The sequence below is a fragment of the Pholcus phalangioides genome, unplaced genomic scaffold (genome assembly GCF_987345545.1).
Source record: "Pholcus phalangioides strain wild (caught in Gottingen) unplaced genomic scaffold, Ppha-v1.0 ptg000017l_1, whole genome shotgun sequence".
NCBI lineage: Eukaryota > Metazoa > Arthropoda > Arachnida > Araneae > Pholcidae > Pholcus > Pholcus phalangioides.
In genome coordinates, this window is record NW_028301610.1 from 56,027,563 (window position 1) to 56,045,623 (window position 18,061).

Genomic DNA, 18,061 nt, shown 5'->3' on the forward strand with positions numbered 1-18,061 from the left:
TCTGGCTTTGATGACAGAAGATTCTAGCTTAGAGTAGACAGCTGATTCTAGGCATAGACACTATACAAGTTGCTGAAACTGTTGAAGAGGAATATTTTCCCATGCTAAAAAAATGGCAGCTATTAATTCCGTCAGATTAGGTGGTGTTTCAGATCTTTTAAGACTTTTCAACCTCATCCAACAAATGCTCAATTGGGTTGAGATCGGGTGACTAAGGGGGCCATTGGAGCAATTGAAACTCTGAATCATGTTCTTCAAACTAATGTGAGATAATTCCAGCCCCATGGGAGGGTGCACTGACCTGCTGGAAATAGTCATTATCAGGAAACATTATGGCCATAAATGGGTGCACATGGTCATCAACAATGTAGAGGTAGGGGCTGAACAGAAAACATTCATGGATGTTGCTAATGGAAATAAAGGACCTTTCTTTCTTTCAAACTGAGCACAGCTCAGGTCTATCACCATCTATGGGTGATTTACTACCTTGTGAGTTGTGTCAGAAGTGTAACTGTGTGTGTACCTAACAGTATTTGTGTATGTAGTGGTCATCAACAATGTAGAGGTAGGGGCTGAACAGAAAACATTCTTTCAAACTGAGCACAGCTCAGGTCTATCGCCATCTATGGGTGATTTACTACCTAGTGCCGGAAGTGTAACTGTGTGTGTACCTAACAGTCTGAGTGTGTATGTAGTGTTGTGTTTGAATTTTCAGTGCTGTCATCTATATCTCAGAAGTGATGTGATGTGTAGTGACTGAATATTTGTTCTGTTTGTAGGACTGTTGCTCTCTGTGGCGAGACTTTTTAAAGGGGGGGATCAGCTCGCATTCGCGCCTTGAAGTTGGGAACCACAGACAAGCAACTTCAGCCAACCACCACTGTGGCGACTGTTGAGTTTGAGTGGAAATAAGGGACCAAGAGTACCAGGAAAATGTTTCCCAGACCGTAATTCTGCAACCACTCACTTGAACAGTTGTTATGGGGCATGCTGGATCTATGGTTTTGTGCTGCTTGCACCACACATGAATCCTGCCATCAACAACATGGAGAAGAAATAATTTTGACTTGTCAGACCAGACAACATTCTTCCATTCATCAAGTGTCCGATTTTGGCATTCTCTAGATCAGTGGTTCTCAACCGGTGCTCCCCGGAGCTCTTGGGGCTCCATGTAAACTGTCCAGGGGCTCCGCGGCTGCTCGATAAAAATATAAAAACTGTAAATTTGAAAAAAAATATATAAATGTTTTTGGAATAATAAAAGTAAATCGGCGACTTTGATGAATAAATAAAAAATATGCTTACGGAGCTCCGCCATAGACATTGTATGGGCACATAGACAATGTATCAAAAGGGCTCCACTAGTCAGAAAAGGTTGAGAACTGCTGCTCTAGACTACAAAAGCTGTTTACTTTGGTTTTGCAGCAAAATCAAAGGGACTCTTGCTGGTCGCTGGCTATTAAAACCAATTCATTTTAAGATCTGTCCTTTAGAGCATACGGATATGCTTCTCCAGAGTTGTATTGCATTACAATTTGTTGCATTGTAGCTCTTTTTGCTGCACATAATGCATGTCATTTGCTCGGCATCTCTTTTGTTCACAAGCGATTTCCGTCCACTATTCCGCTTTCTGCTCGAAGTTTTTGTCTTAGCTGCCATTCTTTGAAGACTCGAGATATTGTTGTATGAGAAAAGTCAAGAAGGTTAGTGGCTTTAGAGATACTGGAACCGTCTCTTCTTTCAGACCATACACAACTTGTGCTCTGTCCCTTATGTTGCATTCAAAGTCGCTCAAATCTCTCATTTTCCTCATGAACAGGCAAATTGCAATCTTAACTGGTGCTTCAAACCAGGAGAAAGCTTTTTATCAGCAAATCCAGTTTATTATGTCAGCACACATGTTGCACATGAGTGAAAGTTTGAGTAAGAGGTGTTCCTCATTTTTTGGCCACTGAGTGTATATGGGTCACCTGTTTACATCTTTGACTTGTGTGGGAGGGAGGTTGGAGTAACCCACCCATGCCATATTGCTATATACATGTCTGGTTGCCACACTATGGACTGAGATCATGGTCTTCTGCTTGCAACGTGTTAAATAACAAATGAGTTATCTTACAGCATTTGAAACTGATGTGCTGTGTCCTTTCCATGTGCGTAAAATAAATTTGATAAAAATTTTTTTTTTTTGATAATTTACTTGAGATCAAACATCACTTTCAGCAACATTTGTATACAGAGTTTCCTGACTGTAACAAATATTTTTACAATGGAGCAGAGCTTGACAAACTGAAAAATAATTTGGTCATCAGCATAATCTTAAAAGCCAAGAATATTTTATTTATGGAGAAAGTTGGTTTAAATTTTATTTTTAAACTTTAAGAGGACTTCATCACTCTTTTTTGTGTACGTAGACATGCTGACATAATTTAAAAAAACAAAAAAAAACTGACCAGTTTTGCAATTACACACCTAACATTTTGGGTGTGAATGCCAATTTTTTTAATCAACATGGCTACCTGGTACCTGGGATTTGTCAAGCCCTGCAAAAGAGTGTATATGAAAGTATTTCATTTCTTGTTGATTTAGATTACATTGTTAAATGTTTTCAGAACAAAAAAATCAGAATAATGTATGTCATTTCCTTTAAAAATAAGTGTTCATTATCAAAAAAAAATTATCTTAACCAATTCATTTCTTTCAGAATCCAAGCTCATCAGTAGATGAATTGAATTCACAGATCACATTGAACCTCATGCCTTCTCACATATCTTTGGCTCAATCACAAGAAACACAACCATCTGCACCTCGAAACATAGTGAACATTGATTCTTCTGTACCACAAAATTTTGTTATTCCAGCATATAAATCTCAGGGGTTTCCCAGTCCTCAAGGAAATATGGCATCTGTGAGTTATTTTGTGCTTTTAATTTTTTCTAACTTTTCATATAAGCTCAAAGTAATGAATATTCAGTATTTTTACATGATTACAAATACATTCACCTTCACTGAAAACAAATATGTATAAAGCCAGGATTATACTATAAAAGACCTTTTACAAAACTAATTGTATTTAACCAATAAAGCCAATAAATGTAAACCAACAAATGTAACTAATAAGATTTTATTGGTCACATTCACTCGAATGTAACCGATACGTTTATTGGTTGCATTATTCAAATTTTGTAAACGATCTTTTATCAAACTTTAATAGTGTAATTCCGGCCTAAGGTATACTGAGGTAAGTGGGAAATTGGAGTAAGTGGAACCCCATATAATTTGTAAAATTTAGTAATCCTCTGGGAATGGTTTCTGGAAAAAATTTTCTTTTGTACTTACCTACTCTATTTTTCAATACAAATGATACTAGGTTGAATTTGCACTAATGGAAAAAGAAGTTCCAATTACCTCAGTGTATTTTATCTTTTGATTTTGCTGGAATTTGTTGAGAAGCTTGGATGAAAACAAGTGATTAAATTTTTTTTATTTTCAATATTTGTCTAGAACAGTAGTTCTCAACCTTTTTTCGACTCTCTGAGCTCTTTTAAAATCAATTTCTGTGGCGGCGCCTGTGTTTCATTGTTTTTTTATTTTAGGTTCAATTGCTAATTGCATGCATATGTCCGGTTCGGTTACACACATAGACAGCTTCTGCATTTTGTTTCATCACCTGTATGAGCACGAAATTCATCTTCACAGAGTTAGCAAATTGATATTACTGTCTTTCTCACGGAGACAATTTTGAATTTATCTTGTAATTGCAGCCAAAACTCTGGTAGACTAGTTTGGAATGTATGGGTTTTAGTTCATTGCGAGACATGAGATTTATCAAGACCTCGTATTCAGCTGTTTTTTGGCTGAATGGTCTTTTGTCACACTGAACACATTCAGTACCCATTTTAAGTTAATCAGAAACATCTTTCGAGCTTTGGAAATAATGTTCAAAAAAAGCTTTCAAAGCTTTGAGGTGCATCTGAATATTTTTATTACTCTTTCTTGAATCTTAAGGTTTTCATTTAAGAAGCTCTTTGTAAGAGGGAAGCAATTTATAGCCACCTTTTACAATGCACTTTAACCAATACATGAGTTTCTTCTTTAAGGAATTCACTTTAGTGCGCTTGCATCAAAAACTGTAGCAGTTACAACATGGAACAACAGATTCACTTCATTTATTCTGTTAAAAATAGCCAAATACACAAATTTTCACACCGTCATCTTTTTAAAACCATCCCCAATAGAATGTTACGTTTGTTCCATTAAAAATGTGACTACCTCTGCATAAAATTCCTTCAAATATGTCAACGTGTTTCCTTCAGACAACCACCTTACTTCAATGTGCAGTAGGAGGGAAGCATGAAGCTTCCCAAACCTTCACACATTAGTTTGAAGATCCTAAGAAGATTTAAGCAGTCAAGATTTTTACATTTTAGGGCATCATTCAACACATTTGATGAGAATTCTCATCCAAAAATTATTTCACTTCCTGATATGTGGGTTGGTAGTGGTCTGCAAAGGTCTTCTTGAAAGTTTTGTGAGCACTGAAAGCATAACAAACAAATGCTATTAAAACTGGCAGACCCAGCAATGCTAGTCAATTCATCCATTTTTGGTATGAATTTGGTGCAGTTGATAAGTAAATTTTTCGTATCATCAGCTCTATTGCTCATTCAGTATATGCGGTTTGACAAGGAAATGTATGTCTAACTTAACAGCATTTATCAAGTCAACAATTAATAATACTGACTGAACAAGGTTCAATAATAGTCTGAAATTATATGACTTATACTCCAAAATGACACTGTAGTTTAGCTGGAAATATGGGCCTGTTAGTAAACACATTTTGCAAATAACAGAGGCCCACCTTAATTTGTTTTCATAAATACTATATTCAAGTAACTTTCTTTTTTGTTTTGTTTTCATTGAATGGTATCTTTCCTGCAAACAGGGATTAAGATAATATCGCAGATTCAGAGTTTTTGTTGTTGTGGAAAACATTTCATACAGAAAAATGCTGGAATGCATTGCTTGGTTATCTTTCGGTGGCTCATCTGGATAAGTTATGCATGAAGCTGCTCGTTTGTGCACATTTTCAAATTTCACTTTTTTTTCCAAGTATCTGTTTGCAATGACCCTTGTCTAAAGAAAAATGCTGGAATGCATTGCTTGGTTATCTTTCGGTGGCTCATCTGGATAAGTTATGCATGAAGCTGCTCGTTTGTGCACATTTTCAAATTTCACTTTTTTTTCCAAGTATCTGTTTGCAATGACCCTTGTCTAAAAAAAATCACGTAGGAATATGAGAATAACACCTTTATCATTCTCTCATTCTGTACTCTCATTTTTACAATCAAAGTATTGGCTGTACCTGAAAATTGGCAGAGTAGTTCTATGATAGAGCCCGACGTGTGTGTTAATGAAAATTAACAATTTTAGGGGCTCACTCAAAACGTTTGGGAACAATTATTTGTCTGTTTTTTTTTCAACGATAAATTTTATTCTTTCAATAGTTTTATTTATTGCTGTGATTAATAGTTTTATTTATTGCTGTGATTAATAGTTTTATTTATTGCTGTGATTAATAGTTTTATTTATTGCTGTGATTAATAGTTTTATTTATTGCTGTGATTAATAGTTTTATTTATTGCTGTGATTAATAGTTTTATTTATTGCTGTGATTAATAGTTTTATTATTATTATTTCTTAATTTTTTTGAAACTCAAAGATTAATCTCGCATATTTAATTATAAAACTGGTTTTGTTCTATGCTACTATTTTATACCAAAAGCTATCAAATTATACAAACATTATGTAAAAAATTGGATGAGAACATTTTGAATTTAGAACTCAACGTTTGAACGATAATATTATAATGTTTTCCTGTGACATTGAAATTATTTTTTGTTAAAAATAAGTTAATACTTTTTTGTTTCTCATTCTTTGATTTAGTTTCATTTTTATTTATTTTATTTTCTTGGATCAGTCACGGAGCCCCTTCGAAGTGAAGGGCTCCATGGAGCACTGAGAACTGCTGGTCTAGAATAATATATATGCATTTTCAGAACCTTTAATTCCAGGAAGACTGGTCCAGGGCCGTCTTAAGAGCATCATGGGTTCCCGGGCCATGTGGTTTTTCTGAGGCCCTACCTGGTAGATTCTAGAAAATTTCAACCGGATCTCATTTTTGTGAGGTCCCTCTTTTCTTGAGGCCCCCGGGTGGACCCATGCGTTAGGACGGCACTGGACTGGTTAAGGATCTATACCTAAAATGACGAGGGGTGTGTGTGACTCCATAGATTTGTATTTTTCATTATACTTCAATATTTTTCAAGTTTTTGAAATAACTGTGTGGCATCCTATGTTATACAACACCATCCAATTCTACAGGATGTGTCAAATTGTTTGCACAGCAGATATCTGCAAATGTTTACTTTAGAAACAAACTTTGAGTAACAAGCAGCTTTCAAATGACATGCATTTACACAAAATGTATTAAATTTCTGAAGGGGTCATATACATTAAAAATAGAAAAGTTAAATTTTTATGTAAACCCTAGGCTAAAACTTTCAATTAGTGAAATGTAAATGCCGTTCTGCAAAGTCATTTAAAATATATTGCATATTTTCAAATGCAATGTTAGCGGAGATATTTGACTTCAAAGTTTTCAGCATTTATCGCCAATGATTGAGAAAGTTGTTCACATATTATGTAACATACAAAAATTAAATTCAAAATTGTAAAATTCTCTAATTGTCAAAAAATGTAATTGTCATTTATTGTGAATTAAAAAATGAAATTGAGTTAATTTTATTTGTGTACACTTCTTAAAAATAGCAACTTTTCTGCCAATGAAAACTTGCTGAGACAGTGATAAGTAGAGCCTGGATTATATGGCAAAATATGCTCTAAAAATATGCAAATATGCATTTAAAATGCCAAAATGTACATTAAAAAACCTCAAAATATGCATACAAAACCAAAAATACACACTAAATATTCCTGAAAGTTAAAAATGTCAAAATATGTACCAAAAATGAGAAAATATACATTAAAAAAATCACCAATGGGAAAAAAGTTATTAAAATGCATATTTTTTCCATTTTTTAGGCTGGCAGTATGCTATTTTAAAAAATTTCTTTTATAAAACTTCAAAAATGCAACCAGTAAGCTTATTGGTTACATTCGAGGGAGTGTAACCAATTAACTGATTGATTGGTTATTTGAATTTTTGTAAATGATTTTTTTTAATCAAATTATTATAGTGTAATCCCACCCTTAGTTTATATTCATTTATAAAAAATATCCCACATATGTATATACTGCCATATGCAAATAACTTCTACGTATTTTTTATTTAATCATTTTTTTAGTTTTTTGTAGCTGCTCAGTAACAAAAGAATTTTGACACTATTTCTAAAAAAATTAACTCTTTTCATATATTTCTAGAAATCGCCTTACAATAAATCGGTTGATATTTTGAAAACACAGTATTACAAACATCTCTATTAATTTACTATATTCCAGGGTTGTTTGGTTTAAACCTTGGTTTTAACCAAGTGGTTTTTTTAAAAAAACCAAACCAAACTAAACTAAACCAATTTGGTTTTTTTTCAAAAAATCAAATAAAAGTGGCCTAAATATCATTTTTTTCCTTGAAAAATATCATATTGGTTCATTGTTAGCCAAAATGTTTCATTTTTACCACATTTTATATCCTTGGGGTACATTCTGATGGTATATCTTTAAATGACATAAGATTTTGTAAGTGGTTTTTTTTCAAAAAGTCCCATAAAAGTGGCCAGAATATATATATATTTTTCATATGAAGTATCTTAGTTATTTAAAGTTATATACAGAAGCCAAAATTTCTCATTCTTGCCACATTTTCTAACCTTTGGCTACATTCTGATGCTCTATCTTCAGCAAATTCATGAATAAAGATTGCATCACACATCTAAATGTAGTGGTGTATTTCTCACAGGTTTCTTTTTCCCTTCACAAAGAAGCAGCAACAGTAGTGACACCATCATGCTAGGGGCAGGTGGTCTTATAATCCAATAAAGACACCAGCTGTCCTTAAAGGACAAAGACTAGTGTACTAGTAGTTACATTACCCTCACATACATTTTTATTTTCTTTCCCATAAGAAGTAGCACATCTACTGTATATCTCCCATTCTTAATATTCGTTAATAATAATAGTTGTTTTTTTTTATACTTTCATGGTTAAGCCCAGTTAATCAAAGGTTCTACTGGATAGTAGTAACAGATTTATGAAAAATAATCAGCTATATACAGGGTGATTATAATTAAAGTTTTGATTTCAAAAATACCGGGCAACGAAAAAGCAGACAACGCAGCTCGAACAACAACTAACATTGATAATGGCCTTTTGATACCTGCCTGTGACCACTTCTCAATCCTCCGGGAAGTGATGCATCGCCGCTGGCAGGAGCACTGGAACAATCAAATAAATAATAAACTTCATGCCATCAAGCTTACACTTGGCCTTTGGCGTTCGAGCTGCAGAACTAACCGAAAGGAGGAAGTTCTGCTTGCCCGGTTACACATAAGACACAGTCGCCTAACACAATCATATTTGTTATTACGAGAGAGTCAACCAGAGTGCCCTCATTGTTAAGGTCCATTGACCATTGCTCATGCTTTTACTTGTTCACATCATCGTCATCATTTTACGACCGCTTTTGGTCAGAGTCATCTTTCACTTCATGACATTTTAAATGACAATAGCGATGCATCTTGCATTTTTAAATTCATCAAGGCCGTTGGTTTATATGACAATTTATAGTTTTTGCAATTTATGTCATTGTTTTACATTTCATGTTCCTTTCTATATGTTTTAGTTTTTTGACACGACAAAAGGACATTTTTCTTATTTTTATGTCATGTTTTGGCGCAGTTTGGCGAAATTGGTCCTTGTGCCAATAAATTGAAAATCCAATACAATTGATTCCAAAACTATACAATAAGTACTGGTCAGAATGACTTGAAAATTTGGATGGATACTCCTGGAGCAATGGAAGTTTCTTTCGCAAAAGGAAAAAAGTGCAAGTAGTGCAAAATGTGCAAGTACATAATGCAGTACACTTGGCCAGCAGTATAATCTATTTTGTGCAACCACATCATTTCGGCACTTCCACAGCATCAGTGTGTGGATAGAACAACTTCTTGCACATTGCAATACCAGCAAAGCAGCTGCTGAAGACCCATTTTGACAATAACAGGATGCAACTTAACCCTTGCAACTTCTGGGGGGGGGGGGTGCCACAAAATGTTACGAGCAGTGGTCAGATTGCAAACTTTGGTGAATTGCAATCTCCAAACTTTGGTTAATTGCAACCTCCAGCGCATCAACTCCTATATGTTAGCAGTTCCTCAGGAATATTAATGGGGGTGGGGGGGGAGAGGTCGGTTCAATAAAGATGAATTGCAAGCGCATCCACATCATGACCATGGGGCATACTCTGTTGTTGAACAAGAATTTTTGTGCTTTCACCTCATATCCAGAACACGGTGGACAACATATTTAACATTTCTTGAGTAAGTTGTAGTTGTTGATTACTTCGTTTTTTTGTGATGTTTCCATTAATTATGAAATCGTGAAATGCTATAATTATCATTTTGCCATGACTGACTATCGTTTCCGTTCTGTAAGCAAATTTCCCACGTGTTGGATGTCGTTAATTTTAAATTTTTAAGTATTTTTTTTTTCCTTTACCAAATAAAATTCCATTTCTTCAGGAATATTCATGTCAATTTTCAAGTCATTCTGACAATCGTTCTTTTTTTACAGTGTTTTGAAATCAGAACCTTAGTTATAATCACCCTGTATATCGTAAATCATTGCTAATTAATCTGCATTATTTATGCTTCATTAAATACATTATATTCACCTAATTTTTATTAGTTTTTGCAAAATAGCTTTCTAATTAAGTATACTGAAAGTAACTGGAGAAAAAAACCTTTATATATTATATGATTAATAATAACATTAAAAGAATTTTCATACACACAGTGATCCATTGAGTTGCAAAAAATAGTTAAATTGCAAAAGTTGGTTTTTGTTAAAATGTCAGAAATATTTATTTGTTAATTAAAATGGGAATAGTGTTAATTACATTAATAAATATTTTATTTTAATTAATTATTAGAAGTTTGAATGATTTTTTAGAAATTTTACTGTTTTTAATGTTAATACTATTTAAAACAAAAAAAACCTGGTTTAAACCAAAAAAACCCAGTTTTTTGGTTTTTTTTTTACCAACCCTGCTATATTCAACCTGCAGGAAAAAAAACTGATATGAAAATATTATGAGTAATATTTATTTTAAATATTTATTTTAAATATTACAAAAAGGTAATTGAGCTTAAATAACCTTCAAAAATATGCACTCATTCTAAAAATTCTTTGAGTTTATGCATTAATGTTAAAAAACACCAAAATATGCAATTGCATACCCATGACCTAGCGATGAAAACATTGTTAGGTCACAGAATTTTTTTAAAACAGGAAAAAACAGCCCACAGGTGGCACTGGTACAAGCAACTTTGGTGGAAATATGCAAATGAGACGGTCATAAGAACTTGCGCTCCTAATCCACAACCAGTTCACCATTGTAAACTGAGTATGTAGACTTGCTGCACTCTGCCGTTGCTGGATTTGTCACTTGCCTGCAATGTGTTATCCCCTGTGGTGGTGGTCACGTGGAACACACATTGCTGTAATAAATGATTTGGGGGCATTCTGTTCGTTATTTGCATATCTATTCTTTGACTTGTGTACATCAGCGCCACCTATCGGCTGTTATTGAGTTTTTTTTCCTGTCTTAAAAAATTCCTGTAACCTAGCGATGCTAACCCTGCAAACCATTTTTTATTTCTGTTATTTCCCAGTTTTTATGAATTTTTAAAGTTTCTATGGACTCTCTGCCCATCCTGCATCAATATCTCAAGATAAGTATTGCATTTGAGAAATATGAAATTTTTTGCAAATGACTTTCAGCTGTACAAATGGTATGGAATAGCCTGTATGTAAGATGGTATTCAAAATCAAAGGAAAACTCACATTTTTTTCTCAAAATATACCAGACAGAATTTAATAAAATTTGGTATGAATACAAAGACTAAATAAAACTAAACCTCAAAATTTCATGTTTTAATCCTTTCTTCTTGCCAAAGTATTTGAACTCAAAATTGCGGGGAAAATTTAAAGTCCAGAAAATTCATTTTTATAAACAGTTTATGAAAAATTTTATTTTCAGTTGATAAACTTTTCTTTTTTGCAGATTCCATAAAAAATAGTCATTTTTCAAAATAAATTTATATGTTTGTAAGGTCTTTTTCAACACATGGGTATTTTACTTTATATGTTGAAATGATGAACAAAAGATGAATTAAAAATAGTTTCCAAAAGGAACTAAGGTAAAAAAATGACTTCTTACAAAAAAAATTAAATTCCAAATTTTGCTGGTTCGAGTCCCAGTGAGGGCAGAAATGAATTTTTCTTTCCCGAAACATTGATATCTCCTCACTCAGCCAGTTTTCTCTATTTGTCGTATTGACACGGTAGTGACGTCTTTCGCCATATACCACAAACTGTTGGCCCTGAGGTCATCTGTGAGCTATTAGCAGAATGTTGCCACTGTCCATTGCATGGAGCCATTCAGCATATATATACGCTCAAAGGAGAGGAAATTCTGTCTTCATAGTTTAGTTGGTAGAGCACTTGTCCAGCAAATGAGAGACTGGGGTTCAAGTTCCTGTGAGGGCAGAGATGAATTTTCCTTTCCTGAAACATCGATATCTCCTCACTCAGCCAGTTTTCCGTATCTGTCGTATTTACAAGGGAAGAGTGACGTCTTTCATCAAATATAACTATTCAAAAATAGGAGAATGAGAAATGTTAGGAGGAAATTACAATAACCTGAAAGACATGAAGCAAAATATCCATAAAAGATTATACAAAAAAATTAAGTAAGGTAAAATGCTCATCACTCAATCATAAAGAAGAGAATACAACACACCCCTAAAATATATTAAGATACAAAATACAGTTTATACTTATTTGTATTAGCTAACTGTCTTATTAAAACAATTAGACCAAAGCAGAATTAGAAAAATTACTGAGAATTCCTGGGAAAAAGTCTAGAATGTTTACTGACACTATTGCCCGAAAAGCCCATGAAAAGTAAATCAAAGAGAAGCGAGGAAAAACACAAAAATGATGGAAAGCAAAGAACCAGATATTCCATCATAATAATGAGCATGTGGGAAAAAAATTTGGGATCCGGAAATTTTGCCCAGACATTTCGCCTCAGACATTTTGTCCCTGACTTTTCGCCTCTAAAATGTTTTGTCCACGTCACATTTCACCCCTGGAAATTTTTCCCTGACATTTTGCCCTAGTAGATTTGACCCCTGGTATGTTTCGCCCCCGATTATTTTGCAGCTGACATTTCACCTGCCCTGAACGCATGAGTGACTGTGTGAGTGACCGAGTGATTGCTTGTATGAGTTCCAAGGTGAGTGACTGAGTGATTGACTGTATCAGTCACCAAATTATTAACCACATGAGTGACCAAGCTATTAACACTTGAACCGCGGAGTGGGTCAATTTGACCCAAATCAAACTTTGTTTTCATTTATCTCAAAAACTTAAGCGCAGATGATAAAAAAATTTTGTTACTTTTCATGATACATGAATATTAATTCACGAAAATTTTATTCTCTTCACATTTCGTGTTTCAGAGCTATAAGCACTTATATCTAGAACTGCAGTTTGGGTCATTTTGACCCAACATACTATTCTATAGGAAAAAGGGGATGTATTCTTTTCTTGGGAGTGGTTACCCTTTCTAAAAAGTATTTCTAAATGAAGATAGTGAAGAATAAAGGTCTTTCAAGGTCAATTTATTGTCCGAGGAGATTATCTTTTTTTTTCAATGAAGGAACGGCAAGTAGAGCTAAATAAATCATATTAATAATTCAGAACACATAGTGAGAACAAGGGCAGAAATGCTTCAACCGACACCTTTCACTACATTGAAGCTGGCTCAAATGCTAAAAACCCAAAAAAAAACGAGCTTAGGGTGGGTGAGACGAAATCAAAGGGCATAGTGAAACTACAGTTGCATGAAACATAGCTACTGGGATACAATGATTTCATAATGAAAATTTATAAATGAAGATATTTATCAAAATTTATCAAAAATATAAAAATGTTTTATTTCTCAGCACACTTCATCTGATCAATATCGACAGAGAAAGCCCCAAAAAGCTTCCAAAAACTATTTCACACTTCAATTCAATGCAGTTTGCCAAAGTTGTAGCCGATCAAATAGCAAGAAAATATTCGGTGGAGGTTGAATCATGTGGGTGGCCTGTCCACATTTTCTACAAACATCCTAGATCTCACCATAAAAAATTTATTTTTTATTGAGCAGTACAGAAGGCCAGAACTATTTTTCAAACACATTTTCTCTAAAATCTTATTGAAGTGCTACGTTCATCATGCATGTTGCCCTTTCGCAACAGGAAACGTTCGTGGGCTCTTGAACGTGTAACTGTTCGTGAGCCATCAAAAAATAAAATAAATAACTCTGGTGTGTGTGTGTGTGTCCAGTAACATCAAAATGTGGAAAGAAAACTTAATTTTTTGCATGGGCTGTGCAACTTCAACATGCGGTGAATGTGCAAGAATAATGAAAAAAAATTGCTCGAACTGCTCATCATAAATTCCATTTATCGATAAGAAATCAATACTTATTTGACAGAATCATATTATGGACTTTCTTTGACTAAATTTGACATGCTTATTTTACATCTTTGTCATATTGTGGGATTACTGAATTTTTTTTAATGAATAGTGTAAATAATGTATACTAAATCTTACTTTTAATGAATTACATCATTTTTAGCTAATTTTGAAGCCTATTTTATATGCATAAACAAATATAGTTTCCCGTTATGAATACACAATTAAACAACATTGAATGAAAGTAGAGAAAATCTCATGAACTGAAAAGAAATTCCTCTTTTCACTATGAACCACGTTTCTTCACGGTTTGAGCCTATTTGACCCAGTCCGCGGTTCTAGGTATACTGAATGTGTCACGGGGGGGGGGGGTTCTAGTGTTAACCACATGAGTGACTGAGTGATTCACTGTATGAGTGACCAAGCAAGTAACTGAGTTATTGACCATGTAAGTGTCCAAGTGAGTGACTTAGTGATTGACCAAGTGAGTGATGGTCTGAGTATCCAAGAGAGTTACTGAGTGATTAACCATATGGGTGGCAGAATGAGTGACTGTGTACTTATTTGAGTTTCCAATTGAGTGACTGGGTGGTTCAGAGGGTCAATTGTAGTGTAAATTTCTGCCGCATACTCGCCCAACATTTACACAAGGGGCAAAATATTGGGTGTGAAATGAGATCCAACTCACGTTGTTGCTCACTTGGTCACTCATACAGTTGCTCACTTGATTATTCAAACAATCACTTACTTTGTCAATCCTGCATTCATTTCTACAATCAGGGTCACTCATACAATCAGGGCGTTTAAAATGCCAATAGGTAAATGTCCAACTTGATCATTCATGCGGTCACTCATACAATCAGTCATATGTTTACTATATGGTCATTCATACCATTGCTCATGCGTTACTGCAGGTGAAATATTAGGAAGTATATGTTCAACTCACTTGATCACTCACAGGGTTGTAACAAGCTACTCGCTAACTTGTTACATTAATTTGTAGTTAAATTTTAATGAAGCCTTTTAGAATATAATTTTATTTACGACGCCAGACAGTCTGGGAACTGGGTTGGACTTTTATTCAGATATTGTGTATAGAAATAGGTGAGGCACCTATATGCACAGGTGTTACCTCCAACGCCTTTTGCAGATTCTCAGAATTGACCCTGCCCTTTGGGCAGTGGTACCTTGAGAAGGAGTGGCAGATGGATTTATCATTGGTATGTAGACATCGGGGCAGCAGCGAGATTCCAGTAAGGGATTCTAGTCTGGGACCCACAGGGGAGGGGGTGTGAGGTTTAGAAGACGGAACCAATGAGAGGGAAGCAGGAGGAAATTGGATGAGAGAAGGTGGTTGAAAGAGACAGAACGAACTAGGTCTTGATGACCTGATAAATGGTGCCGTGACCAGGATGTCCCAGAGCTGCTCTCAGCGTCTGGGGCTGATACTCGAGATACCAATTAATACCACTCAATTATTCAACCCTTGTCCTCAGGTCGGAGTAAATTATTATTTATTTACAGCTATAACAAATAATGTATATATGAGGATGTATTTAAATTACATACTTATAAATCAGTACATATGTTTTATGCTACTACTCCTTGAGCGAGAGAGGAATTGAGAAAGCAATAGGTCAAGACTTACCCCAGACTTTCGTCATCTTCCGCTCCTTCCACTTTCCTCCAAAACCCCCGGACAACCACCTCTCATCAAGACCTAGTTCGTTCTGTCTCTTTCAACCACCTTCTCTCGTCCAATTTCCTCCTTTTTCCCTCTCATTGGTTCCGTCTTCTAAACCTCACACCCCCTCCCCTGTGGGTCCCAGACTAGAATCCCTTACTGGAATCTCGCTGCTGCCCCGATGTCTACATACCAATGATAAATCCATCTGCCACTCCTTCTCAAGGTACCACTGCCCAAAGGGCAGGGTCAATTCTGAGAATCTGCAAAAGGCGTTGGAGGTAACACCTGTGCATATAGGTGCCTCACCTATTTCTATACACGATATCTGAATAAAAGTCCAACCCAGTTCCCAGACTGTCTGGCGTCGTAAATAAAATTATATTCTAAAAGGCTTCATTAAAATTTAACTAAAAATTAATGTAACAAGTTAGCGAGTAGCTTGTTACATTCCTCCCCCCTTAGAAAAGAACCTGCAGAGAAACGAGCAGGTTCGGGAAAAAAAAAACGCGGCCGTCTTTCTATCCTTGTCCAAACCAAAACTAGGCAAAGTCCTACAATAGGTCAACCCAATCTCCTCCTCTTTTCACAAAGAATCAGTTGTCTGCTCCTCCCTTGGACTTGCGATAAGTAGTAAATGCCAATCAAAGAAGAGGTATTTCCGTATGTGCTTTCTCCCTTCCCCTCTCTTTGTTACAGAACAATGAACCACAGCACCTTGTGGATGCTTATCACCACACAAAAATTATACATGTTTATCAAAGAACAACATTTCGAACACCAATTAACACATTCAACCATAAAAGAAGGAAAACAATTTGAACAAGAAATTACTTGATACCTAATTAACCTATCTATGCAAAGATAGAATGTATCTGTAGCTATAAAATCAATCTGCGTCAGTGAAAAACGTTCTGCTGAAATCAATATTACATCCGAACATTAAAATCAAAATTTTAACTTTGTTCTTCAAATATCGCAGAGTCACTAATATCACATGAGTTTTCAAAGAGAAAATAATTATATAATTGTAATGAGAGATAATAAAATATATGACGATAGTTATTCACAAAGCTGAAAAAAAACACACACACACACATACACCAAATAGCACTCTAATTCTTATAGATGCATGAAGAAATATCCAAATTGTATCGAAAAGTTCTCTACAATCGATCAGTTCATCTTCACCTGAGTTTTACCAACGGTAATAGACAGCATCGCTTGCTGTCTATGATGACACTACGATCACACTACTCGCGATCCACAACTATGCATCTGTTGATGCCCTGATGAGATGAATCCACTCCTAAGACACAGCTTTCCAACCACAGTACGAAAACTACAGCAGGGTTGTTTTTCACGCACGTAACTAAATGTCTATTATGTAATTTCACATAAGTAGAATTAGTCTAGTGAATGTAGAGAAAGCTACTCTACTTAGTGTGGCGGGACCTTCCCACGTTTCAGTTGGCAGTCAATCAGCTACTGTCTAGGTAGGGGCAAGTGTTCTTTGAAATTCGGTAAAATGTATAACAGGCACAAGAACCGCTAAGCTACGTGGTAGTTCTTTCCCTCAATAACATACAGCTTATTGGGTTCCTGAATTTTACCAGTCACGGGTTGCGTCGAGGTATGTAGCACTTTCTGACATATCGGATCGTTATACCTCGAGTCGAGCGGTAAACTTTATGAGCACAACATTGAGCCAGTACCTGTTTCGGAGCTGTGAAGACGATTAGTGCAGAGATGTGAAACCATGATAGTTCAGGTGATCTCATCGTAAACGAGTTTGTCTTTGAATTCGGCATGGAGACTACATTCAGACATGAAGGCTCACTTTGAATCATCGAAATGAACAAAAAGGGTAAAGTCTTACAACTAATTGCCATCACCACTCTCTCTCAGCTCATTACAATATTATTACTTTTTTTTTTTTTAGAGAATAAATATTTTGATATACACAGCAAAATGGTTATCGAGGACAAAAACAAAAATTCACATGAAAAGTTAAATGAGCTTATATTCAAAAATTGCTATTGCACTAGAAATACGATCAATTGCGGTCTAACCTTGTTTTCTCGGTTCCATTTATGTTTAGTGGTTGTCTGATCCACGAGAAAAACCATTCTGACCATCCCTGGTCAGAATCTGGGCTCAAGGTCCCTTGAATGAAATTGGGAGACGAATGAGCAGAACTACTACTTGAAGCAACGCCAGCTGTCTCGTTATATTTTGATGTCCCTGTGGTATGCATTGTTCTAACCTGAACCGCCGTTTTTGCTCGCCCTGTTTCATCTCTATCTCTTAGATTATAGGTATGAGTAGAGCTTGGCGGGAGAGGAGTTACTGGACGTGTTTGATTAGGGTAGGTTGTGGGTATAATGGGAGATATCGGATCCCCCTCATCTTCTGAAACAGTTTCAAGATCAAAATTGTCTCCTAACTTCAGGCCCCCTCCCCTTTGGGTCCCAGACTAGAATCCCTTACTGGAATCTCGCTGCTGCCCTGATGTCTACATACCAATGATAAATCCATCTGCCACTCCTTCTCAAGGTACCACTGCCCAAAGGGCAGGGTCAATTCTGAGAATCTGCAAAAGGCGTTGGA

General features: G+C 35.4%; 1 protein-coding gene across 7 annotated transcripts in view; it reads left to right on the forward strand.

Annotated features, from left to right (window-relative positions):
* LOC149074142 (uncharacterized) overlaps positions 1-18,061 on the forward strand; it is a 326,315-nt gene that overhangs the window by 268,300 nt on the left and 39,954 nt on the right. For all 7 annotated transcript variants that reach the window (XM_089246470.1, XM_089246474.1, XM_089246473.1 and 4 more), the window contains one exon: positions 2,702-2,905. In XM_089246470.1, the coding sequence (XP_089102596.1) occupies positions 2,702-2,905 (204 nt within the window). The remainder of the gene's footprint in view (positions 1-2,701; positions 2,906-18,061) is intronic.